General features: G+C 54.7%; 2 protein-coding genes across 2 annotated transcripts in view; one reads left to right on the top strand and one right to left on the bottom strand.

The window, feature by feature from the left end:
• Positions 1–1,606: 1,606 nt before the first annotated feature.
• Positions 1,607–17,249, bottom strand: NOP14 (NOP14 nucleolar protein). The gene is made up of 18 exons (XM_055589240.1): positions 16,894–17,249; positions 14,417–14,551; positions 13,824–13,965; positions 11,410–11,552; positions 10,858–10,992; positions 10,079–10,201; positions 9,013–9,144; positions 8,389–8,710; positions 7,812–7,942; positions 7,227–7,312; positions 6,303–6,438; positions 5,115–5,216; positions 4,565–4,718; positions 3,724–3,883; positions 3,090–3,237; positions 2,559–2,677; positions 2,304–2,459; positions 1,607–2,056 (listed from the first exon to the last, which is right to left on the bottom strand). The coding sequence occupies exons 1-18, from the start codon at positions 17,083–17,085 to the stop codon at positions 1,957–1,959; spliced, it is 2,616 nt and encodes an 871-aa protein (XP_055445215.1). The 5' UTR covers positions 17,086–17,249; the 3' UTR covers positions 1,607–1,956.
• A 168-nt stretch (positions 17,250–17,417) lies between these two features.
• The window catches only part of GRK4 (G protein-coupled receptor kinase 4), a 55,339-nt gene continuing 47,039 nt past the window's right edge, over positions 17,418–25,717 (top strand). The window contains exon 1 of the mRNA XM_055589239.1: positions 17,418–17,937. Within this exon, the coding sequence (XP_055445214.1) occupies positions 17,886–17,937 (52 nt within the window). The 5' untranslated portion in view covers positions 17,418–17,885. The remainder of the gene's footprint in view (positions 17,938–25,717) is intronic.

Raw genomic sequence — 25,717 nt, 5'->3', positions numbered from 1 at the left:
GGGCCGGCGTCCTGGCGGGAACTAGTCCAATCGGGGGCCCCTGACAGACGCAGCCCCATTTGCCCCCAGATTCTGCGCCCGAGGGACGACCCGCCCGCTGAGGACCCCAGGGCTTTGGGTGACCCGTCCGGAGGGCGGGGTCCATCCTGACCGGACCCTCCTCGCGCCGTCCGCCCCGGCCAGAGGCCTGCGGCCGAAATACAGCTGCGGATACACGGAGTCGGCACGGGCCGCGGCGGGGATGGTGGGGCGTGGAGGCAGGACTGCCCGGCGCCCCGCCTGCCCGGGGTCACCGGGGAGGGGCAGTTGCCCACATGGCGCCTGCGGGCCTGGCTTGGGCTCTCCTGACAGCCGGAGGGCCTGCCTGCACCTCCCGCTTCCCCTCCGACTCTTGAAATGCAGGCGTCTGTGGTCGAGCCGACCAGAACAGGCCACCCCCTCCTGTCCGCTCAACACTAATGCACTCCCCTCTAGACGACACGAACTTCAAATAAGCCTCACGGCAGTCCCTTTCCCCTTGAACACCAGTGCGCTCTCCCCGAGAAGCAGGCGCGGCTCAGGCGTGGCGGCGGAGCTGAGGTGGCTGGGGAAGCGGCCGAGCGTTTGGCTCTCAGCGCGGCCCTCTCTGGCGCCTGGCCGGGCGGTCACAGCTGCCGTCACCACCAGCTTCTTCCCAGACCCTCTATAGGCCCCCCTCGGCCCGGAGGAGGCAGGGCTGAGGCGGGCATTCCGCCTGGTACTAACCTTTTCCAGGACAAGGCCTGCAACGGGGTGCAGAAGCCCGGGCCGGGCCGAGGTGGGGATGCAGGGTGACACGGAGCCTGGAGCTGGGGCCGTTTCCCCTCCCCACAGAACTCGGTAGCAGTACCTGGGCGCCCAGCGCCGGGGGCAATGGCAGCGGCGGCAGCGCAGGTTTACACGAGGTGGAACCTTGGGGCTGTACAGCAGGCCGGCTACACAGCGAGAAGCCAGCCCCATTCGTGGCCCCGACACCCACCAGGGCCTGAGCTCTGTGGAGTCGCCCACCTGGCGGACACCTACGGGAACAATCCTGGGGGGACGGCGGAGAGGACGCAGGCTTATCTGCTGAGGCCGTCCCCAGTCCCCTCCGCCCGCTCCCAGGGGGCGCTCTGGCCCCAACACTGCCTACGGCTCCCCAAATCCCTCTTGACTCCCACCAGCCTCCGCTGGGGAGGTCTGAATGGGTCACCCTCTTTCTCATCTTGCACACACCCAGTCTGGCCGATCGATCCTCAGATCTCTCGTGGTCACGTCTGTGGCTCGTGACCTCAGGGACGGACTCCCTGATGTGAGTTCTAGGGCCATCTATAGCTCCAAGGCCTCTGCCACGTGCCCTGGGGCCATGTGGGGAGCCAGGACCCTGGGGGACTGGGGCGGGCAGGAAGGCAGCATCTGTGCAAGGCTGCAGCCCCAGGGCCACAAGGGTGGGCAGGCAGCTCCTGTGTCCTTACAGAGCCGCCTGGGTCCACGCAGCCCAACCCCTTCCGCCTTCCCCAGCGGTCAGCCGCCCGAGGCTGGATTAGGGTGCCACCAGTCACAGCTGCTGGTGCCAGGGAAACAGGTGGCTTTTCTTTCTTGACTTCCAAACTGTGTGCACACTTGTTTCATTAATAACTGAAAATCATGTAACGTTATAAATACCACCGCAAATCACACACAGAGGCACGTGTGCCTGATTGAGCAGAGATGCTGGCCAGGACCCCGCCGCCCTGAGCCTCGTGATGGAGCTCAGGACTGTCTGGAAACCACGCCCAGGCGTCATGCAGTCTATCGGCACGTTGCTCCCGTGGAGGCCTGGTCCCACTTCCAAAAGTGCAATTCGTCAGGAGAGGCTTTTTAACAGGAACGAAGTACAGGAGAAAACTCTGGCGTTTCAGACAGGAGCCCCTTGGTGTTCAGTATACAGTATCTCCTTGTCTTTTTATAACACATAATTTATTTTTTGAACTTCTTCCTCTTCAGAGCTTTCCATTCACCCTCCTGTGTGGCCAGGCTGTTAAAAAGTTGCTTCACTTTTCGTTTTCTTTCCGCATCCCTTAAAAAAACAACAACCCATCTTTTGATTACTTTTTGGGGAACATCTTGCCCTTTTTAACACCTGAACCAGCAAGTGAGATCCACGTGGGGCCGGTGACTCAGTCCAGGACATGTGGAGGACAAGTGAGCGGGACATACCCCCAGGCTGCCCTCCGCCCTGGCCTGGCCATGGGGTGCTGGCATTGGGGTTGCGGGAGGGCCCGGCCTCCCCCCAGCAGAGCGCCCGCCCCGCCCGCCCCGCTCACCGCTCCATGATCTCCGAGAGCCGCATGCGGGCCAGGAACTGGTTGTCCTTGCGGATCTCCCTGACGGCGCCTTTGAACTCCCGCTTGTGCTTGTGGATCAGCCTCCGCCGCTCCTGCTCCTCCCTGGTGCTGCCCTGCTTCCTGCCGAACTCCAGGCTGAGGGTGCAGAGCCCGATGCAGGAGGCCGTCCCGGCGCCCGGGCCCCCCGAAACCCCCGGCCTCCCTGGGCTGGGGTGCTGGGCCCTCGGCACTCACACTTTGACGAGCCGGGGGGTAAACAGTTTCAGCGGCACCGGCTTGCTCTTCTCGCAGACCAGCGGCCGATAGTGCCTCGGCTGGTTTTCCATCTCCGTCAGAACGCTCCGACTCAGCTCCTGCGACGCCAAGAAGCTCACTCAGGCGGCCCACCCATGGACCGGCGCTCGGCCCTCCCGCCGCCCCTTCCCTGAGCCCCTCGGGGCTGTGGGCCACGGCGGCCTCAGTGCGTGGCCTGGTGGGACCTCAGGCCCACTGAGACCCATAGAGCAACAGAACTGGACCCTGTCCCCAGAGGAGCCTGACAGCGGGGTGGCCCGTGAGGAGCACACAACGGGGACCAACCCCACTCACACGCAGGGTGCTCCTGGGCCAGGAGGGCACCTCTCCCAGCTGCTTTCGCACAGCGGCAGGCGCAGAACCCCGCTGGCCGGGGGCTCTGGCTGTTGGGAGCATGTGGCGAGGGGCAGCCCCCTGGAGCCTCTGAGCGGAAACACCAGCCCACCCGCCCGCACCCAGACCCGGCCTCACCTGGAGCGCAGGCGGGCAGCAGCGGGTGGCCAGGTGCTCCGTCAGGAGGGCTCGGAGGGGCCGTGCGATGTCGTGGAAGGAGGGCAGGGCGCCATAGGCGAGCACACAGCGCCTCACCAGAGCCAGACACACGGCCAGGCAGGACAGCCTGCAGGACGAGAGTGGCCCCATCACCCAGAGCCGGCAGCTCCCCGGAGGTGGAGGCCTCCCCCACGCGGGCCAAGGGCCTCCCGGTCAGACTTGTGCCCTGAGCAGCGGCCGCAGGGGACGGCAGGAGCTGAAGACAACATCCTGTGTTCCCCAGCAGGAAGGCTTCGGGACACGCAGTGACAACTGAGAAGAGCGGCTCCACCTTGGTATCAAGTTGAACAACCCACATACATGGGAGAGACCCAGGAAAACTGACTCACTCACTATGACGGCCGAAGCCCTCATCTTAAATAAACCTCACTTTGCTGAACTCATTCGTTAGACCTAATAGCTTTCTGTGGAACCCTGAGGATTTCCCACAGATAAACCCAGTGAGCAGCGGTAACGCAGGGCATCTTCACGGTGCTGGGTGCTGTCCGGCTCCTGGCCTGGCCTCTGAAGTCCAGGCTGGTGCCACAGCCCACAGCCCCGGGCCCCCATGTACCTGGTGTGGTTGGCCTCCGTTTCAGTCTGGGCTTTCAGGCCGCCTGCCCACTGGAGGGGGAGGCTTCTCCTCTGCCACGTGGCCATGTCCTCCTCATCAGAAACCAAAAGCAACTCCGAGTTCTTCCCAAGTGCTCTGAAAGGGTGCACCAGAGTGTAACCTGGGTTCCGGGTGGGACAGGGAGAGACGGCCTGAGATCACGGGCTGCAGGCAGGCTCTGCAGGGTGAAGCCTGCGGAAGTTCACTGGACAAGCATGCACTGTGTTTACCACCAGAGATGAGGGACAGCTCTGGCAGGGGCACCTGGGCCAAGTCCAAGCGCAGTAGTCCCTGCTCTCGTGGGCACACTGGACTGAGCATCAGAAAGAATCAACAGACCAAGGAAAAGCAGAGGAGGGTGAGGGGCCCCTCAGGAGAGCTGGCCGGACGGGGGCAGGATGGAGTCTAACCACATGAAAACAAGAGAAAGACACGATAAACCGTAACCATTATTCCATCCCCATCCCCAATACTGCTTCCACTCACGACCGACCCAGAACACCACGCTCCGGCGTTTCTGGCGCCGAGTCTGCCACCTGGGGGTCCTTCACCTGCACTCGGCTCACTTGTGCCATGTGGAGAGTGGCTACTGTGCACAGCACACCCAGTGTGATCCTGACTCCACAGTGAGGCTGTGTGCACGCGTCCACACGCGCGGAAAGGCTGCTCTGGACGACAGTGCTTTTGTCTTCTAACTTTCCCACGCTCTGAGCTTTCTACTTTTTTGACTACAAATTACTTCTGAAGCCTTTAAATTTCTGAAGCACAATATACTTGAAAAAGCTTCCTGGAACCTACTCACCTTGGCTCTGCTTGTTTGGAGTTGCCATGTGAAGAATCCCAGCGAGAAAATTGATGAGCTCAGGAATGAACCTCTGGGACAGAGCCACGTAGTCCAGGGACACGCAGCACACGAAGAGCCCCTTGACCACGTCCTGCAGTGACTGCACAGGGCACTGGCGAGGAGCGCAGGGCTGGTCAGGAATGTTCTGGAACGCCCGCTGGCAGGCACCCGGCTTCCCCGGGACTGTGGCCTCCGGGGTGGAGCAGAGGCGGACAAGGGGCCCCGGAGACGGGGCTCTGTGACCACGAGGTCCACCGGTTGTAGGGAACCAGCTATAACCCCCACAGTAAGCGGGCACCGACCACATGCCCATCGAGGAGAAGGAACAGTTTGGACTCTTAAAGCCAGCAGGGGTCTGATGGGATGCCGCGCCGTCACCCTGTCCAGGGGCCCTGGGAGGGCACGGCCGGCCTGCTGTGTTCACAGGCCCTTTCAGGGGGGTTTTGTTCAGTCACGGCCCTTGCACACTCCAAGGGGGGGCGGCTCTGATGGGGATGGTCTGACGTACCTTGGTGAGCAGCTGGCTCAAGCACAGCAGCGCAGGCGTGATGACCGGGTGCCAAAAGTCAGAGGTTGGGAACAACATCCCAGCAATTTTCAAGTAAATGAGCTGGAGAGGCAGGCCACCACCCAGATTAGAGGAGGGACGCACAGGACAGCCTGCCGTGCACCTCTGTGCTGATCACAGAAGCAGACCACACCCACTGGGGACAGTGACCCACGCTGCCAGGACACTAGGCCCCAGACAGGCGGGAAGCAGAGGCTGACACCTCAGACACACCACCAACCAATCGGCAGAAAGGCCACGAGCTGGTCACACAGCCACGACCTTCACCTCAAAGTTGCCTTTAAACCCCTCCCCAGAAACCCTTCGGGAGTCTGGGTCTCTTGAGCACGAGCGGCCCGTCCCTGTCCGGCGCCTGCAGTAAGGCTGTGCTGTCCTTCCCCAGGACCCACGTCCGCTCACTGGCTCTGCGAGCATAGGACAAGCGTGGACCTGTTTGGTTCGGTGACATCAACTCCTAAACCCTCAGGCCAGCCCACGGGCCACGGACCACTGCAGCCACTGCTCCCGCCCGCGAGCCCAGACGGGGACCGGGGTGAAGCCCAGGCGGCCGGCTGATGCCGGCCTGCCCCGCGGGAAGTCGCTGCAGGGAGGCCAGCTGGGTCCGCTCAGACACGGCTCCACAGGGAAGGGGCCGCGGCTCCCAGGAGGACTGAAGCCACGGACCCTGGCTCAGGCCCCTGCTTGAGGAGCCTGTTAACCACCAACATGAAGCCTGGACTCGCAGGTTCCTGCCAGCACCGTTAGCTCATTTTTAACACAGAGAGCAAAGAATGAGATAACTGAGCAGGATCCCTCCAGTGAGCGGAGAGGACAACAGTCCTGGAGTGTGTGAAACCTCAGAAACCTCAGAGCCATCAAAGGTCGCCGGCAGGAGCAACCTGCCCAGAGGTTCGTCCTCAGGAAAACACGCCCCCGGTGTGAACGGCTCTGTTCACAGAGAAAGCAAACCAGGAACTCTGTCCCAAGCACACGGCAGCTCGCTGTTAACGGTCAGCACTCCTCCCGGGCCTTGTCCCGTGCGATCCCCGGATGGCCCTGGAGGCACTGGGCAGACACCCCCTAGAAGCCCTCACCCCCCCATGCCAGGACACCGCGCAGGACGGCTGATGTCCGCAAGCCCCCGCTCACCACGTCCAGGCCTGGGAAGGCTGCCCGGCCTGTGGTCTCAACGGTCCCTTCCATCTCGTGCATGGCGTCTCGGAGGACAAATTTCACAGCGTCACTTGCAGACTCAGGAAACATCTGGCAAAGGTTATACAATGGCCTGTTAATCAGAAAGACAGGTCAGGGAGAATGTCTGCAGGGAACAAAGATAAGAAACCCCACATTCACCATTCTGCTGTGGCGTCAGCTGCCTACCAAGTTGGAGCCAGAAGCCCTGACTCTTATGCCTGACAGGCCGTGCTGGTGACCCAAGAACTTTTCCAATAGTGTCTGTGATAATCTGGACTCATTTTCACCTTTTCCTAGAATCCTGGTTGTAACTTTCCAGCAGTGGTGGCAGAATGAGCCCTGTCTACACGTCGCAGCCCGGGGAGCAGGTCCCGTGTGTGCTGAACCCATGGATGCCTCACCAGCTCTCCTGGGGGCAGAGGCTGGCACAGAGGAGGGTGTGCAGCCCAGGCTGGCCTGGGGTGTCTGCTCTCATCACCCCCCGCCCCCCGACTCAGCACCCTGGCCACTGCATCCTCTTATAGCCAACAGGGCCCCGGAGCCAGTGGCTCTGCCCGCAGGGGCCCTTTTGCACAGGGTGTAGACCCAGCCCAGAGCTCCCCCGGGGCAGGAGCAGACAGCGAATGAAACAGATGAGCCAGCAAATACTCGGAACAAGCCTGAAGGGGTGAAGCTGTCACAGGCCCATTTGTTCGGCATTTAAAACACCCCCTCCAGGGCGGTGGGGAGCACGCGGACAGGACTGAGGGCCGGAGCTCGCTGCGGGTGCAGGGCCAAGGCGGCCTCCCCGATGCCGAAGCCACTGTACAACTTCACTAAATGGCACAGAATTCGTTCAACTTGGCCCCTGGTTCCAGATAACCCCCAATTTTCACTCACATGACCAGCCTGTCGATGACGCCGAGGTCTGGCGGGTCGCTTACAGCCAGGTCTCCAATGTATTCCAGAAGGAAGCCGAACAGTTTCTGCAGGAACAGGGTAGGTCAGCGCCCAGGGCGAGCCCAGAGAGGCCCACCCAGGACACCCGCCCCCGCGCCCCCGAATGGCCGGGGGTGTCAAGGGCTGCAGGGATGGGTGCGCGATGGGAGGCGGGCTGCAGGGCGGGGAGCGCAGGGCCCGGGTGTGGCTCCCTCGGCCGGAGGCCACACCAGACTACTGGATGGAGAACGTGATCAGCCCCGCCGTGGTCAGGGTGCGGCGTTACTGGGAGAGGATAGGCGCACGCCCAGCACCCACTCCCCGGACCCTCGTGCGGGGTGGACTCATGGTGGGCAGTGCCGGGGCTCCCCTCACACCCCTGGCCCTGCCACGGACCCGGAGCCAACACCCATCCAGGCCCCGCTCGCTGGCCCGCCCCCACGGAAAGCAGCCGGCCGTGAACACGGCGAGTGCTCGGTGGCCGTCGGTGCCGCGGCTGCCAGGCTTCTGCCCGCTCCCGGCGCCACAGGGGGACAGCCAGCGTACTTCCAGCTTTGCTTTGTTCCCCACTGCGAGGCTTGGGTGGTTGCATTTCTGAATTCTCTCCACAACCAAAAGCTGGTCTTCCGTCGATTTTCCGGACAGTAAAGACTTCAGTTCCTCGCAGGATTCGGGAACTATCAAAATAACAAACAAAAAGTACAAAACACGCTCCACACTTAACTTGTAAAATGAGAACTACTCACATTTCTGGTAACACAAGCATGAATACTGAACACAAACTAAGCAACAGGACTCCGTTTGCTTCCCCCACGGAGACAGGTCCACCCCTATCATAGAAACCCTCGTCTTGTGTGCGTATCACGAGTTCCAACAGATCCCCCTGGCAGCCCTCAGCACTGCGGAGTCACACAACGGCCAAGAGGCCGCCCGGAGCCCTGGGGTCAGGCCCAGGGGACGCTGCGGAGAAGGATGACCGACTCTGTCTGCCAGCCAGGCCGGCACAGACGGGCAGGGTGGGCGTGTGGCCGGGTTGGCCCCGCCCCCCTGCTAAGAGCCCAGCCGGGCAGCCTCGCCAGGTCCCCCCGCTACTTGGAAACCTCGATGCCAGGGGTCTGCTGACCTGCGAAGGTGTAGGGCAGCTGGGCCCTGGCTGCCGCCTGGTCGTCCCTTGGCAGCCGCTCTCCAGGGCTTGGACGCTGATCCCCCTGGGGCTGCGCGCACGCATCCGTGCTGTGGGCGTCAGACTCCCGGCCCACGGGGCCGTCGGGGCCGCGCGTGTCCTCGCTGTCGGCGTCAGACTCCAGGTCCGAGTGGCCGTCCGGGCTGTCACTGTCCTCCGGGCCCACCTCGCTCCAGCCTTCGCCCTCCTCCTCTTCTTCCTCTCCGCTCTCCCCACCACTGGCGTCCCCACTCGGCTCCTCCTCGATGTTTATCTTCCCATCCTGCAACAGAGCGCAGACACCAGACACATCAGTCCTCTGGTACAGCGGCCAGCATGGCTGTGGCTGTGCCCGAGGGCCAGAGGCCTGGGGGCACCGGGCCTCTCCCACCCTTTCAAGGCCGCTGCGCGTCCGTGGGCTCAAGGCCTGGGACCTGCACTCTGTGGTCCCTGCCACCAGGACTCTGGGCAGAGAAGCTAGCTGTTTCTAGAAAGACAGTTCCCGTCTGTGGTAAAGCTATTAGGTGAGAAACCAGAAAATCTGCCACTTTAAATGAAAACCAGGAAAGAAGGCAAACACCTAACTTTGTAAGAAAGCAAGCGCCGGTCATCTGTGTCCAGCATGAAGCCATCGTTTAGGTCGTCGGCCGACAGGTGCTTCGGTCTCTTGCTGTGCGCATCCTCGTCTCTCCCAAGCATCCTCCGGAGCCTCTCGGCCTGAGGAGGAAGAGGAGGGTTGCTGCTGAGCAGGCGCCGGGCAGGGACGCAGGCCGCCCGGCGCCCCCAGCTTCGCAGCTGCGTCAGGCCTGCCCTCTGCTTTCTGTCTTTAGCCAAACAGGCAGGCCCTCAGAATGCATCATATGGAACACTTATTTAACAAAAATAAAAATAAGTATCGCAGCAGAAATACTTCTGGCACAAGGAAGGAAAAACCCTGTTAGACTGAGGTTTCTCTGGCCAAGTGACGCCCGCCAACCGGACTGAATTTCACTCGCTGCCAGACCCCAGGAGAGGAACCCAACACCCTACGCTGAGGCCCGAAATAAGTGGCCCGGCATCGTCTCCACCTGAGCACAGGCAGCGGACGCCGCAGGCGGCCCCCGGCGGGAGCAGGAACGGCCAGAAGCGCGGGAGCAAGCCTCTATTTCGTGTTTGTTTGTAACATACAGAAAATTTAAAAAACTTTTAAGAGAAAAACGTGAGACAGGAGTGCACTGTATCGCCAGCAGCTGTTTTGAGGTAAATGAATTAGGAAAAAATGTCATTTTTGTTATACTGGGTATTATCTGCTTTTTTTTTTTTGCTTATAGTCAAAAATATACTAAAACAGTATTTCAGGGCTTCCCTCATAGCTAAGTTGGTAAAGAATCTGCCTGCAGTGCAGGAGACCCGGGTTCCATCCCTCGGTCAGAAGATCCTTGGAGGAGGGCGTGGCAACCCACTCCAGTATTCTTGCCTGGAGAATCCCATGGACAGAAGCGCTTGGAGGGCTGCAGTCCGTAGGGTCAGCCCATGGGGTCACAACAGTCGGACTTATGGACTAAACCATCACCCTCATCACCACAGTAAACAAACAGAAACTTATCCGTAGGCTATAAAGAGCCCACTGATAAAAGGCTTCCCAGGGAAGTGCCCCCAGCCCCGCCAGTACCTCCAAGCGTCTGAGGCGCTCCTGCTCCTCCCTGGCCAGCTCCTCCTCCGTTTTCATCCTGTTAGAGGGCTGCGCTTTCATTTCAAAGCCGAGCTCACGAACCATCATGTCATATGCATCAGGCTAGGGCAGACAGAAGAATTTTTTTTTAAATATAAAAGACTTGCATAATTAGCTCCCCACACGTGTTGGTCGTGGCTGGACGCTGTTATAGAAGAGGCCAAACTGTGTCCTGAGTCTTTTCTGCTTGTGTGACAGACTGGTCCTGGTCAGGCTTGGCAGACACTTCTGGGCCATATACAAAAATTCTTCTCCAAATACACCTGCTTTAAGAAAACTAACCCTTACGCATTCAGGCATTAAGCCCCCAAACGGGGTCTTGAGGAAAGAACAGGGAGGTCGACGCACAGATGTGCAGACGGCCACAGGGGAGGCTGGTGAGAGACTACCATTCCTTAGAAACCAGTGCCTCAGAAGACGGCAGCTGTTTCAACACTTAGACTAAAATTCGGATACCCCCTGAAGGTCTTCCCCCACCCCAAGTCTTCCTGATACCAAGAAACCACCATTTTCTTTAGTGTCATTTTTCTGGAGTAAATATTGAAATAACTTCCACTCTACTTCCACCCCAACGGAACACACATCAGCAACCTCAATATCAAAGTTCAACAAAACACTCAGGTCCTAAAGGACCTAAAAGGAGAGCAGATGCCCGGCTCCCCCTTATTGGAAGAAGTGCATGGCTCAAGGCCAGGCCGAGTGAGACGTGTCCGCCCCACCTTGGGCTTCTCCTTTCCACCTCCACTCTCAGACTTGGGCGTCTTGCGGGCCAGGAGAGCCTGGATTTCTTTCCAGTCTTGGTCTAGCTTCTCTGTGAGTTCAAGGGCATCTTCCCGTTGAGCCTGTCTCTCCCTCTGGGGAAAAAGCACAGATGGAACACACCCCATTACTGTTGGTGTCCAGGCCCCACTGGACAAGCACTCAGCCAACACCCACCTTGCCGACTCAAACAGACCATGAGAAAGGAGCCTCTCAGGAGCCCACCAGGCAGAACCAAGTCCCTGCTGTGAGGCTGTTCCTCAACCCCTGATACGCGCCAAAACCAACTCAAAACACCCATCCCCCAAATCAAACTCCCAAACACAAGAAACCATCAGGGTACCTGCCCGATGGCGTTAACACGCATCCTGTGCTCCTAGTCAAGTGACCACTTTCATTATATTCACAGAAAGTTTTAATACAACCTAAAACCGCCCAGCGAGAAAAGGCTGGGGGCGTCCCAGTGGCGAGTCCCAGGGAGGAGCTGCCCTGGCACGAAGGCAGCCGCTCACCTTCTCCTGCTTGGACCTGGCGATGAGCTCCTCAATCAGCTCCCTGCGGGACTTGGGTGGCTCCTCGCCCCCGCCAGGCTGCTGGGCGGCCTTCCCGGAGACTGGCCCGCCTCCGCCTCCGAAGTGCGTCGCGGTCAGCTCGGCTGCAAACGGAGCAGAGAACCCCGTGAAGCCCAGGCCCACCCAGAAGCGGGTTTTGCAGCCGCTCTGCCAGTGTTTCTCCGAGATCGGTCCTGAAAACCCATTCCACGTTCAAGAGGAAATTCTCACTGGGTGGTCACTGAGATCATAGGTACAGTGGGCGCTTAAACCAGACGAGCCCCTCTGAGGAAGCTCAGAGGCACAAGAATGGGTCAGTGACTGGTTCCTCTGCTTCCCAGAATGCTCTGCACATTATAAAGGGATCAGCGACTGACTGGTTCCTCTGCTTCCCAGGATGCTCTGCACATTATAAGGGGTCAGCGACTGACTGGTTCCTCTGCTTCCCAGGATGCTCTGCACATTATAAGGAGGTCAGCGACTGACTGGTTCCTCTGCTTCCCAGGATGCTCTGCACATTATAAGGAGGTCAGCGACTGACTGGTTCCTCTGCTTCCCAAGATGCTCTGCATATTATAAGGGGATCAGCGACTGACTGGTTCCTCTGCTTCCCAGGATGCTCTGCACATTATAAGGGGGTCAGCGACTGACTGGTTCCTCTGCTTCCCAGGATGCTCTGCACATTATAAGGGGTCAGTGACTGATTGGTTCCTCTGCTTCCCAGGATGCTCTGCACATTATAAGGGGTCAGCGACTGACTGGTTCCTCTGCTTCCCAGGATGCTCTGCAATTATAAGGGGTCAGTGACTGATTGGTTCCTCTGCTTCCCAGGATGCTCTGCAATTATAAGGAGTCAGTGACTGACTGGTTTCTCTGCTTCCCAGGATGCTCTGCAATTATAAGGGGTCAGTGACTGACTGGTTCCTCTGCTTCCCAGGATGCTCTGCAATTATAAGGGGTCAGTGACTGACTGGTTCCTCTGCTTCCCAGGATGCTCTGCACATTAGAAGCCACTGTCACGTAGTGTTCTACTAACTCAAGATTGTTCACAATGTTTTCTGAAAATAAAAATTTATAAACATTCACTAACAAGGTGCTAGGACATGAAAGATCCCAGAAAGGATTCTCAAAGGAAAAATAAAATCTGTTGGCGCACTTAGTACAGGATTTAATTAGAAAATTCGAGTTGACTTTTAAGATGGAATTCTAAACAAGGAGAACACGTATTACGTAGCTGAACAAAACAGAATGTTTCCTAATGGTTCATTGTTAAAGGTACAGTAAATATATTTTTAGAAGTTAACAGGCTTTTCTCGTACAAGTTACTTAGATTTTGATGAGCTTGCTATAAAAACCAGAGGAGGACAGGAAGCCTCAAAGGAACAGCTGAGTCCCCAGGACCAACACCTGGAGCTGGACGCTCGCTTTCCCCAGCCACCTGACACCACAGCTCCTCGCAGGAACATGGCGGGGGGCTGCTGACTATGTGATAAAGGTCATGCCATCAAACGTATGGGCCCCTTCACCCACAGTGCACGTGAGTGTGCGTTAACAGTGAAGTATGAAGAGCTCTGAACAACAGAAAGTGCAAAACGAAGGGCTCTGGAGATGAACTACGTTCTCTCTCAACCACAGAGCCTCAGCAGTCGTGCCCACCTCCTGGTGCTGTGGATGATCCACGGGCCACCCTCATTCCCAGGCCTCCTGCCCCCGCATCACCCACAAACCAAAAGGCAGTCATGGGTTTAATGTGTTGGCTTTCCACACACCAGAAAGCAGCAGCTTTTCTGAAGATGCTGAACAGAGGATATTTTAACGTACAAGGGTGAAATCCTAATGACACGACCCCGACCTTATAAAAGGGCCCAAGATGATCAGACCTGAGCTGACTCCTAACTCAGTTTAGCTGCATGTCAATGTTAACTCAGTTCAATGTATATCTCCTTCATTACTACCTATAAATAAGCAGCTCAATGTTCCTTTCTCCACAAAACTGCCACAATTGGTTCTGGAGTAAACGAAGCCTAAGAGAACTAGATAAACACTGTCCTGGAACACACTTGGTCAGAACCAATGACTCAGTGGTAGCAAAGCAGAGTGGGTTTGCACAGAAGTGCTGTCCAGGGATTAGCACAGTGGGTTTTACCTACAACTGATGGACAATCTCCCCAATTCTCTGAGCTCATGGGTAAAATGAGCTGGGGTAAAGTTCGAACAAGAGAAAGGATACGGAAGCGCCTTCTCAGCTTACAGAAGTCTGTATATCTTATGGACACATACACCTTTGGAAAGGTCTGCAGCTGCGTTTTCTCGCTGCCGGGGCAGGAGCGGCAGGACGAGCGTCCGGGAGCAGGGCGCGGGGGCCCGGGCCTCACCTGACAGCGCTCCCCGGCCCTCGGTGTCGCTGTCACTATCCACGATGTCATTGTGCTTTTCGATATCCGCCAAAGACTGGCCGTAATGAGTTAATTCTTCATCTTCATTTAGGTTGTAGATGCTTTTTTTTTCATGTTGTCGCTAACAGGACAGAAAAAAAGTCCATCTCCTAAAATTTCCATATTCATTTAAAGTTTAAAAAAAATTACTTTTTTCATTTTTGTGCAATGTGTCAATGTAGCTTTAAGATGATTCTGGGTCATTTGAGTAATGATTCAGATAGAAACAGAACCTACAGAAGGTAAATAAATCAACCGGCCCGTCTAAGGCGCTGGGAAATGGCACTAGGACCTCGCCACCACACCCGGACCCCCTCCAGGATGCGTCACTGCTGTGCACTCTGGCTGAGGCATCTCTCTGCCCAGCTGGTGTGTGCAGAAGGCTGCTTCCCCTTGGGCCTAGCCAGGCGAGCCACACCATTCATGATGCCCCGCTGTCATCCACAGAAGCGTAACTGAACGAGGGGGAACGGCCTCCTCCTCCTGCCTTCTGGGCAAGGAGACAGCAGGGGACCCTCCCCCATCTCCCCTACCTGCTGCTCCAGAGCAAACCTCTTCATCATCTTCTCCTCCGGGCTGATGCTGCTGTTGTACTCCCCAAAGCGTTTATCTCGGAACACGTTGGACTTATCCCTTTCCTTGTACTCCTTCAGCAGAGTCTGGGTGCGCTGAAAAGCAGACCACAGAACTGTCTCTCACTGGTCCTGGCAACCCTGAGCTCTGATGGCTTGGCAATCTGGGTCCCCAGAATGGAGCCACTTCCACAATGGGACGCACTGCCGGGTCTAATGAACTGGAAGACGCCTCAGGCCACTGAAACCAACAGTCCAAGAAAGGCCAATCTATTGGCTACAAAAACTGATTTCAATTACTGAGGGGAAACTGCCAGACAATGGAGTCAAGAGGAGATCAGGAACCCAGGGGATTCGCTAGGGAGTGCTGGTACCTTGTGCCTAACACCCAAGGTTACAGCAAAACAACAGCAACCAGAAAACAGCAGAACAATCGAGTGCTCAGAGGTCACTCTGCCAGGTGAAGCAGCCCGATGAGTTGAGGTTGTAGCTGAGAGAAAGAGAAGCCAGGGAACCAGGAGCTGAGAAGCTCTTTATGTCCACACCGCCTCCACCATCAATTGCAGAGACTGCGGCAGCACTGCCTGTCCGTGGCTGGTTATGCTCACATGCCTGCCGGTATCTGTACATGTGGTCGACAGGGAGGCCCGGGGCGCTGTGATCCATGGAGTCGCAAAGGGCTGGACTCGACTGAACGACTGAACTGAACTGGCTGCTAAAATCTGTGTGTGTGCTGTTGCTTCACTCACATCTGACTCTCTGAGGCCCCACGGAGTGCAGCCCGCCAGGCTCCTCTATGGGATTCTCAAGACAAGAATACTGGAGTGGGTTGCCATCTCCTCCTCCATGGGAACGGAAGATCCTGGATCAAACCCGCATCTGCTGCACCGCAAACAGATTCGTTACCGCTGAGCTCCCACACCAAAACTCACAGTGCTCTCTGGGTCATTCGTGGACACGCACGTGTCGCCCAGGAGGTGGAGACAAGAGTGAGGACGTGGGACCCCACTGCAGCAACGCCTCCCAGTGCGGGCTCCGGGAGGCGCCTACGGCCTCATCTGAAAAGGAGAGTGGCAGTTCCTACCTCAGGCTCCTAAGGAGAAAACAGGACACTGAGGCTTAAGTGGGGAAGACACATCTGTCTGTTCTGGAGCTCCTGCTGCCCCCACCCTGCCCCAGCCTGCCCTGAGGTGTGTGGTGGGGGCATGGCAGAGTCAGCGGTAAGACTGTTTTGTCTTCCACTACTGCCAGTTCCTTCAAGTAAGGATGATGTTTGATTCCATTCAAAGATCAGTTGGATCGCACATTGGGACAGCACAGTTTATGAGCCCATGAAGACAGGGTCAGGGGTTACTCCACCTTTACTCCTTCACCTGCCAGAACAGAGCCTAAACAAGAGCGCTCAGTGGCGTGCCAAGCTTTCCCAGGTGTTTAAACCCAGTGCACACCCTAGCCCTTACCAAATGTGTGACTGTAGGAAATTTACTTGTCCTTTCCGCGCCTTAATTTTTTCACTAATCTACTAATGTCTCCTCCTCAGGATGACAATAAATAGTTAAAACCACCCAATGAGCATGTCTCAGAAGCTACATAGAGAATGCCAGCAGAATGGAATCTGAAAGTACAGAATAGTCTGGGACCGTAAGCACAAGAAAAGGGATGGCTGTGAGGTTTTCCAAAAAGGTTAGCATTTCAGTTACCTTGCAAAGGACAAAGTCATGTGCTTCAAAAGTGAAGTTGCTCAGTCGTGCTGACTCTTTGCGACCCCATGGACTGTAGCCCACCAGGCTCCTCGGTCCATGGGATTTTCCAGGCAAGAGTACAGGAGTGGGTTGCCATTTCCTTCTCCTGAGGATCTTCCCGACCCAGGCATCGCACCCAGGTCTCCCGCACTGCAGGCGGATTATTTTACCGTCTGAGCCCACCAGGGAAGTCCTATGTTGATGCATTCCTTCACCAAGCATCTACTGAGCAGCCTGTGTAATCCCTTATCCTTAAACCAGCAGAGCTCAGTCTCAAGGAAGGCGGTTAAGCGGGCCCCACGGTGACCAGGGCAGCACAGAAGTGATTAGCTATGTCAGAGGAGGCTGGACCTGTGCGCTGGGGCTCCAAGGAGCGACAGCGGTTCTGCAGGGCGATGTCGCCCCATCACACGCAGAAGCAGAGGCAAGAAGGTGCGACATGTGACGCACACACGGCGTCTAACTGCGCCGGGCTGTCCTGAGGGCTCTCTCAGGGGACGCGTCCCACCCTTCCAGCCGCCCACCCAGGAGGTAGGTACCATTGGCACATCCTATGTACAGAAGGGGAACCAGCACCGTCGCCCGCGCGCTGCCGCAGGGGGTCGGGACAGCAGGGCCGCGCGGCTGGTCCGGGCCGGCAGGCAGGGGACCCCTCGGAGGACGCCCCCTCCCCGGAAGGCCCGACTGCCCGCTGACCTTCTGGAGGGCCCGCGCGCGCGACACCCCGGGCAGGCCCACGTCGTGGCGCGTCTTCCTGCCCAGAACCTGGAACTTCTGCCGGTTTACTTTCACCTCGAATGGGTTGGGGTTCGGCCTCGCCCGGCCCCCCAACGCGCCCGCCGGGGCCGCAGAGGCCTTCCCGCGCGCGGCGGACCTGGCCTTCCCCATGGCGACACACGCCACACCTCAGGATGCGGACGAGGAAGAGAAGGCGGCCGCGGCTCGGGGTCCCTCCGCAGACACGTGCGTCTTCGCAGACTGAGACAGCCGCCCGCATCTCGCGATAACTGAGCCGGCGAGAAGTAGGAACGTTGGGTAAAATACTGCCACGCCCCCGCACAGCCTTCTCGCCCACAGGCCGAGCGACTACAACTCCCAGCAGGCCGCGCTCGCGCCCCGCCACCTCCGCTCCGCGCGGGGCCTTCTGGGAGCGGTTGTGGCCCGCGAGGCGCCGCCCCCGCCTCAGGGCGCTCTGGCTCCCTCGTCTGGAGAGCCGTTGGCGGGAGGCCGGCCGCTGTGCGAGTAGGTGGCGGCGGCGGCGGCGGCGGCGGCGGCAGTAGCCGTCGCCGCCGGGGGCAGTGCCCCGGCCAGTGAGCAGCTCTCAGGGCGATGGGGCCGGCAGCCTGGGCCACGGCGCGGCGGCGGTGACCGCGGGGAACCGGCCCTCCAGCTCCGCGGCCGCAGCCCCCGGCCCCGGAGGCGAGGCGGCCGGGCGCCCTCAGCGTACGAAGCGGCGTCGGCGTCGAAAGCGGACCCAGAGGCGGCGGCAAGGGTGGTGGCCGTGGCCGTGGCCGGGGCCGTGGCAGAAGCAGCAGGTGCAGGAGCGGCGGCCCAGGGCGGGACCCGACGCAGAGTCGGGCGAGCGATGCTCGGGGGCCGCCCCGCGGTTGGCCCCCGTCTCGCCCCCGCCTCCTCCCGCCGAGAGAGCCAGGCGGCGGCGGCGGCGGCGGCGACGACGGCGGTCGTCTATGGAGCTCGAGAACTTCTTGGCCAACACCATGCTGCTGAGAGCGCGCCAAGGTGGGTGCACAGCGGCGCCCCGACCCCGCCCGGGTCCTGAGCCCGTGCAGCCCCAGCCCTGCCGGGAACACCGACCCTGCCGCGGCCCCCGGATCTTCCGCGGAATCGGGACCCGCGGGCCCGCGCAGCCTCACTCTCTGGAGTGCGCGGTCAGCGAGTGGTCAGCCCGGGCACCTAACGCCTAAGCTGCTCCGTCGCCTTTCGGCGCCGCCTCAGGACCCGCGTGAAGGAAGCCCGCGCGCTGCTCCAGTCAGTGTGCTCTTGATCCCCTGTCCTGCCCTCCTTCCGGAACCTCGGGACGCAGTGTGGCTTCAGCATCGGGCGAGCAGTGTGATCTGTCCCCAAGAGAGGAGGCCAGACCAACCAGTAAAGCCAGCGGCAAAGAACCGTGCCTTTGTGGCCTTCAAAGGGCCACCGAAGAGAATCCTGTGAACCGCCCTGGGAGACCCTTCCCTTAAGTGTCTATTGTTGTTGTTCAGTTGCTCAGTCGTGTCCGACTCTTCTGCGATCCGGTGGACTGTAGCCTGCCAGGCTCCTCTGTGCATGAGATTTCCCAGGCAAGAGCAGGGGACTGTTACCATAGCATCTCTTCTTGGGTTTGAGGTTTGATGGTGTCCAGACTTGTGTAGAGTGGGTTTTAGCCCGGCTTAGGGAGAGATCGAACACATTAGGAAGAATTCATGCTGGTCGCCATGCAGAAGCAGCAGTTGGGCCAGCCCTTCCGCTTGCTGACCCTAGGAGTACAGTTCTCTGTGGAGGTGAGCCCTCTACTGCCCTGGAGAGATGGGAGAGCTGGCAGCAGAGCCCACCCATAGTTCTTCAGCCCCTTTACTCTTAGGGATTCGGTGTGGGGTCAGCCACTTCATCTTTGTGCTGGCAACAGAGTAAGTGCCCACCTAAGGATGTGTATTTAATACAATCTGGAAGAAGTATTTTGTGTTCTGTCTCCCAGGGCTTCAGAGTTCCAGTCCTGGGTGCACATGTTGGCTAAGTCCTGGTGACCTGTGATGCTGCTGAGAAGCATCAATCAGTTCATCTTGTGATTAGTGCTTAACATTGTGTAAGAGAAATTAAACTGGAATATCAGACTTGGGGAGTTCTCTTTTTAAGCCACCTCCTTCCCATTTGTATTCTCAGCCTTTCAAGAAGAAAGATCTTGATTAAAATGTGCATGGTTTTTCACACCTTGGAGACTGCATCAGAAACACTGTGCAGGAAATTCTTGAAGTCATAGTGAGTGATGCAGAGAATTAGCTACTGAAGTTAGGGATTCTGGGTTCAGACGTAGTGAACTTTTATTATGTAAAGTGTTTGCTGTATTAGAAGTTGAAAATCAAGACCTCAGTATTTTTGTGTGCTCACTTGAATCCCTCCGCGTAGAACTGAAGACGGGTAGGAAGAAGCCGGGTCCTACTTTGCCGTTCAGGCCGTGGGGAGTCCTCAGAGTAAGATGGGGCATTGATTGTCATCTGGCGCCCCTCACTCTGAACTCAACACTGATCGTAGAAGTGGATCATCCTCCATGGAAATCAGATCTGACTGAGGCTAAACCTGTTTTCTTTCTGCTCTGCTTTTATATCTGGGTATAATGTATGAATAGAGAATATTGTACAGTAGAGAGTATTGTACCAATATTGTACCAAACAGACTGCCTTACAGTGCTGTAGAGCTTAGGTAAGGAGGCACATGTAAGTGTTCTATAAATGCTAAATAACATAAAACCACTGTTTTCTGTCATAAAGCCTAGGACCACGTTGATAATTGCTTAAGGGATTTTGATTAAGTTTGTTCCCGCAACTACGAACTTGTGGTTTTATAACTCTTAGGAGGTCTGCCCCCAGTCAGCAGGAAGTGTTTCCTCCTGTGTTAAAGGAGTCGTTATGTCAGTGTGGTTAATGCTTAGAGAAGTTGAATCGGAAGTGTCAAAAGATGTGAATATTAAGTGCTGCATGTTGGTTATGATTTAGGGTTGTCTACCTAAGTTGGAAACTGTTTATTCGCTTTAGGAGCTTGTAGAGTATTTCTCAGAAAGTACTTTCTTGGACACTTGTCTGTTCATGGTTGCTTACTCCTCCGTTAGTTTCTCTGGCTCCGTATTAGGAGATTAACTTCTGAAATGAGTGGACGGAGCCCGCAGTCACATGTTGGCCCTGGGAACTGCAGTGTTGTCAGTCCAGTCATTTCTTAGATTTATTTTAAGTAAAATCAGTCTCTTTTCTTTTTTTGGCCTCAGGTTTGTTGAGATCTTTTCACCTTTTTCAGGAGTGTCGGCAGATGATGTCTCATTGAAAAGAACTGTGTGTGTCACTATGCCAGGCTCACCTTGAGGAGGTATGAAATGATCATGTTATTCATAAAGGTAAATAACGAAAGTCACCGCTTCTTTTGAAACTCAGCATTTTTTCCCCCGTGCAGTACATTTGTGAAGCAGCTTATGACCTTTAATTGTTTTGAATGAGAAGCTGAAATTGTTTTACATCATGCTTTTAGAAGACTAACTCTATTTTGTCTTCTTGCAGAAATTAACCTTATAAATGCGCAGGGAAGAGGATATGATATGAACATTAAACGTGGATTTTGGTCATGTGTACGGGAGTTGGTGATGGACAGGGAGGCCTGGAGTGCTGCAGCCCATGGGGTTGCAAAGAGTCGGACACGACTGAGCGACTGAACTCAACTGAACTGATAGCAATTCTGTTGAGGTTTCAGGTTGTAGTTTTATCTACAGGTTTGTTTAGCACCTGACATATAGTTGATATACCTTTTATCATTAATGCTATCTCTTGCTGAAGCTTCCTCATCAGGATTTTTGGTTGCAAGGAGTTTCTATAAGTAGCTTATACCTTCCAATTCCAGAAATTGGTTTGGACATGCTCTTGTATGCTTACTGTTCAAACTTTCTGTGCAGCAGGCCCTTCTTATTTTCTCGTTTGGTTCTTTCCTCCTTTCAGGGCCACTTTACCTTCATCCTCCTTGTCCGTGTCTCTGGTCTTCCAGCTCAGAGGCACTCTCTGCCTGCTGGGAATCTGGAACTTGAAGCTCACAGCACGGGGTAGCCAGTGGTTCTCGGCTAAATTGTCATCTGTTGTAAGGACAGGACAGAACTCTTACTTTTATTGTTTATCCCTTTCTGTGCTGGCCATATAATTGGCACTTAGTCGACAGTTGGAGATTAAGGGGGGCAATTTGGTAATTTCAAAAAAGAGAAGGTGAAATTTGTGCTGAAAACTAAAGGACTGGCTTGATACGGAGGGCTTAAGGCGTGTTCAGGTTTGACCGCAGAGCCTGATGGTTGATAGCTGAGAACAGCTAGTGTTAGTGGGGGTTTGCAGCATCCAGGCGGCGCGCTCACTTCTTTCTGGGCGCTACCCCAGCTTGGCCCAGACCTCATTCTCCTGTTCTGCAGAGCTGGGACTTGGAACAGCCCTCCTTCACGGTGTTGGCGGGAGGGCTGCGTGGATTAATGTGATAGAGTGCTTGGTGCTTAGAAAGTGCTCAGTAAATAATCATGGTGGTTGTGGTTGTAGGTTTGTTATGTCCAGAACCTTGATGATGAGCTGACACATTGCACCTGTGATCATTTACTTGACCTTGAACCTGGCTCCTTGTCTCATTCTTCGGCGTTCTCTTCCTGAGTCCCCATGTGCAGGAGGTCCTTGAATCTCATTTATTCTTGAGCTTTATTATTTGTCTCGTTCATTTTTTGTTTGTGTCTTCTCCCAGTACCCCCTTAGATGATTCTCTACACCTCTTAAGTTGACTGAGGGCAGTGGTTTCCTAGCTGGTCTCTACTTTCAGAGTTTTTTCTCTTTTATAATCCCCAAGGCTGCTAGAACACTCTTTCTAAAACACAGAGTTGTTCTCTTTAATAATCTCCTGTTTAAAATTTGGCCCTGGAGCTTCATCCTGGGTCACGTCCAAATGCCTTCGTTCATCATGGCCCAGAGGGTCCTGCCTGACCACTGGCCTGCTCTCCTCTCCTTGTGCATAGCAGCCCTGGGTCACACCAGTTCATGCCCCTGGGCTTTTCTCTCCTGCCTGGCAAAGTCGTCTTCTTCCTTCCTGTTCCAGGAAGTCTGTTCTGGGAAACGTCTGAGGCTGTGCAGAAGGCATGGTCACTGCCTCCCTCCAGCTCCTGCTGTGCCCAGGAGACACTCTCGCTGCGCTGGGCATGCCTGGGGCAGCTTTGGGTCTCCTCTCCTGGCTCACCAGCACCCAGCACTGTGCTAGCGCTCAGTCTCTTTGCAAATGCCAAATGCCGGCTGAGGACAGAAGAGCACGTCTCAGAAAGTCCCTCAGTACTGGAAAGAACCAGAAATTGAGATTTCAAAATAAACCGTCTTTTTAGACTTCCCTGGTGGCTCAGATGGTAAAGCGTCTGTCTACAATGCGGGAGACCTAGGTTCAATCCCTGGGTTGGGAAGATCCCCTGGAGAAGGAAATGGCAGTCCACTCTAGTACTATTGCCTGGAAAATCCCAAGGACAGAGGAGCCTGGTAAGCTACAGTCCATGGGGTCGCAAAGAGTCGGACACAACTGAGCAACTTCACTTTAGAGTAGCAGTCTGGAAATAGGGACCGAGACCTGAGATTTTATTCAACTTTGAGGCATCAGTTGACCCCATACTTGTAAATGCTAAGTCTAGTACCGGAATGTTTATAGTACCTTTATTCATAATCGTCTCAAACTGGAAATAACCTTTCAACCCAAAGGGTATCAGCAAGAGAGTGGATGAACAAGCCGTGAAGCTCCGTAATACCGTGCCGCCTTAGAAGAGAGAACTACTGACGCGCGCAACAGCTGGGCGTGTGTTGAGGGGAAGAGCAGGAGAAGCTGCAGTCCTCCATGATTTCCTGAGCTTGAAGAGAAATTGAATAATCCATGGTCATCACAGTGGTGATTGCCTGGAGGAAGGGGAGGGCTGACACAGAAGAGGAGCTTTGGGGGATGGTGAGCACGCCCTGTTTATTGATCTGGGTGGTAATTGCACACATACATTCATAGAAAGTCATCAAACGATATTCTTAAGATTAGTGCATATTATTGTGCAAATTATATCTGGCAAAAGTTTTGTTTTTAGAGGAAAAAAAATTATAGAATGTTCTGATACTACCCTAGTGGTCCAGTGGTTGAGAATCCGCCTTCCAGTGCAGGGAACATGGGTTTGATCCCTGGTCGAGGACCGCCCCTGCTGCAGGGCAGCTCAGCCTATGTGCTGTAACTACTCAGCCCCTGGGCTGCAACTCAGGAGAAGCCCAGGAGCCACAGGGGAGAGGCACACACAGCCACAGAGCCTGCCTGCCTCGAGGCCAGGGCAGCCAGGTGAGCAAGTGCCAGAGGGCCCCGTGAAGATTAAAGACACAGATCCTGTCAACAGCGCGATCTTCCCTAAAACATGTTCCCTAAAGGCTTGGTTAGCTTTGCTTGTGAACGTGCCTGAGTTTGGTGCCTTGTCCCTTCTCTGGAAGAAGGGCTGGCGTTGGTTCTTTTTATTATCTGTTTCTTTAATAGTTATTCTGATATTCAAGATTCCTGTTTCTTCTTATGTTTGGTAATGTATATTCTAAAAAAAATTCTTGTCTACATTTTCAAACTTATTTGGCATAAATTTTATTTGTAACATTTTCATACTATTTTATAATTACAATTGTGATCTTTTTAATTTGGAGTATTATTTGTGTGTGCCTGTCATTTTTAATTAAACTTGCAAAAGATTTTTCTATTTTCTATTTTATTAATCTTGTCAGTGAATCAGCTTTTGGTTTCATATGCTGTTGTATGTTTGCCTTCTATTTTACTAATTTCTGCTTATATTATTATTTTGATTTTGATTTGCTTCTAGCTTCTTGAGTTGAATGCTTAATCCATTTCTTCTTTTTTCTTCCATTCCTTCATCAGGAATTGATTGATCATTTTATTTTATGCTAGAGACTGTGGTTGGTACTGTGAGTAAACCATGAACTCAGCAGAAAATTTGCCTTTGAGGAGGTGACAGGCCAATGGTGAACATTAGTGTCCTAACCTGAGACTAAAGGCGCTCTAATTAACAGAAAGTCATCTCTGAAAGAAGTAAAAGATCTGGGACCAGAAACGAATGAGCGTCTGCATGCAGCGTCCCACGCCTAGACTTGTTTATCAGTCTCTTACTCAGTAGGACTGTGATCAGTGCACTGCTCTTGGATGAGCTAAGGCTTCAGACAGGTTACTTTTTGGTTAAATTAAGCACAGTTCTATAGAACGGGCAGCAGTCATGTGTTTCCATTTCCCAAGTAGTAAGGCTTGTTCTGTTCAGATGGGGCAGCTATTTCTTCTCTGCCTGGACTGTGCCCTCACCGGACGATCACTGTCTCGTGTTGTGTTGGCTCACTTCCTGGGTTCCAGGCCTTCTGTCATTGTCACTGGCATGGTGAGGGCTTTCCCCTTTCCAGTATCCCTGCACGGTGGTCGCTGCCCATTCCTGGTCATTAGGGAAAGGCTCTCTTCCAGGCCAGAGACACTACAGCCCCCTGACTGCCCTGAACTGTAGAGCCTTATCCTGGGTCTTCTGCCAGTTGATTCTGCGTTCTGTTTACACTTGAAGAGCTGGGGAGTGCCTTTTAAGTGCTCTCCTTTGACAGAATAACAACAGAGATGGGAGTTCTAATGTTCTACAGTGCTCAAGTTCCTGGACCTGTAGAAGTTCAGGAATTTTACTGTTTAACTGTTTTGGACCAGCAGACATGTCAGCTGTATTAATATTCACCTTAACACTCAGGTTGAAGTAACCCTTACGGTTTCTCACCAGGACAGTAATGTTGTTTCACCACTTGTTGATATTGTTTCCCTCCCATTTCTCACTGAATATACTATATGAGTGGGGATGTCCAATTTTAGCCCAGTTGACACTTTTCGGTGTTTTTACTCTTGTGCATAAAGCATCCCAATCATATTCTGTTACCCAAAAAAGAGGGATCCATGTTTCAAATGAAACAAATCTGAATGTAATCAACTAACTCATTCAAAAAAATTCTCACTGTTGTACTAAATAGAATCTGAACGAGCACTTCCCCGTTCAGCCTGGCCGTGCGTCCAGCCAGCGGCCACTCGTCGTGCTCATGCTGGACAGCACAGTTCTAGAAAACAATGATAATGTTGCTGCATGTTGGATGAGGAGAAACGTAGGTCCTGAAATAAACTGTTTCTTTCACAAATGAGAAAATATTCTTCTAGAGTAAAAAAAAAAGTGCTAAAGAAGTAAAGTCCTCCAAATGAATATTAATTTTTAAGCTAAACTATTTTCTGTCAGTATAAATTACCATTAGCAATCTAATAAATTCCAGTACTTTAGATTTTAAAAATATAATTCTCTAACACCCACTTTATGTCTTGGTGTCTACCAAGTGTGAGCCAACATCCGCTGGATCATCAAAAAAGCAAGAGAGTTCCAGAAAAACATCTATTTCTGCTTTATTGACTATGCCAAAGCCTTTGACTATATGGATCACAATTAACTGTGGAAAATTCTGAAAGAGATGGGCATACCAGACCACCTGATCTGCCTCTTGAGAAACCTGTATGCAGGTCAGGAAGCAACAGTTAGAACTGGACACGGAACAACAGACTGGTTCCAAACAGGAAAAGGAGTACGTCAAGGCTGTATCTTGTCATCCTGCTTATTTAACCTATATGCAGAGTACATCATGAGAAACGCTGGGCTGGAGGAAGCACAAGCTGGAATCAAGATTGCCGAGAGAAATATCAATAACCTCAGATATGCAGATGACACCACCCTTATGGCAGA

The sequence above is a fragment of the Bubalus kerabau genome, chromosome 7 (genome assembly GCF_029407905.1).
Source record: "Bubalus kerabau isolate K-KA32 ecotype Philippines breed swamp buffalo chromosome 7, PCC_UOA_SB_1v2, whole genome shotgun sequence".
In the NCBI taxonomy this organism is placed as follows: domain Eukaryota; kingdom Metazoa; phylum Chordata; class Mammalia; order Artiodactyla; family Bovidae; genus Bubalus; species Bubalus kerabau.
The sequence above is the reverse complement of the archived record's forward strand: the minus strand, read 5'-3'. Positions and strand labels throughout refer to the sequence as shown.

Bases quoted from the DNA above. Each gene is read 5' to 3' on its own strand.
- NOP14 (XM_055589240.1), bottom strand. From the start codon at position 17,085: ATGGGGAAGGCCAGGTCCGCCGCGCGCGGGAAGGCCTCTGCGGCCCCG. The intron at 10,993-11,409 runs GTGAGCGGCTGC...CTTTTTCCCCAG, and splicing joins CCAGGTCCAAGCAGGAGAAG to AGGGAGAGACAGGCTCAACG. The intron at 6,439-7,226 runs GTGAGTGAAAAT...TCTGATTAACAG, and splicing joins GTCATCGACAGGCTGGTCAT to GCCATTGTATAACCTTTGCC.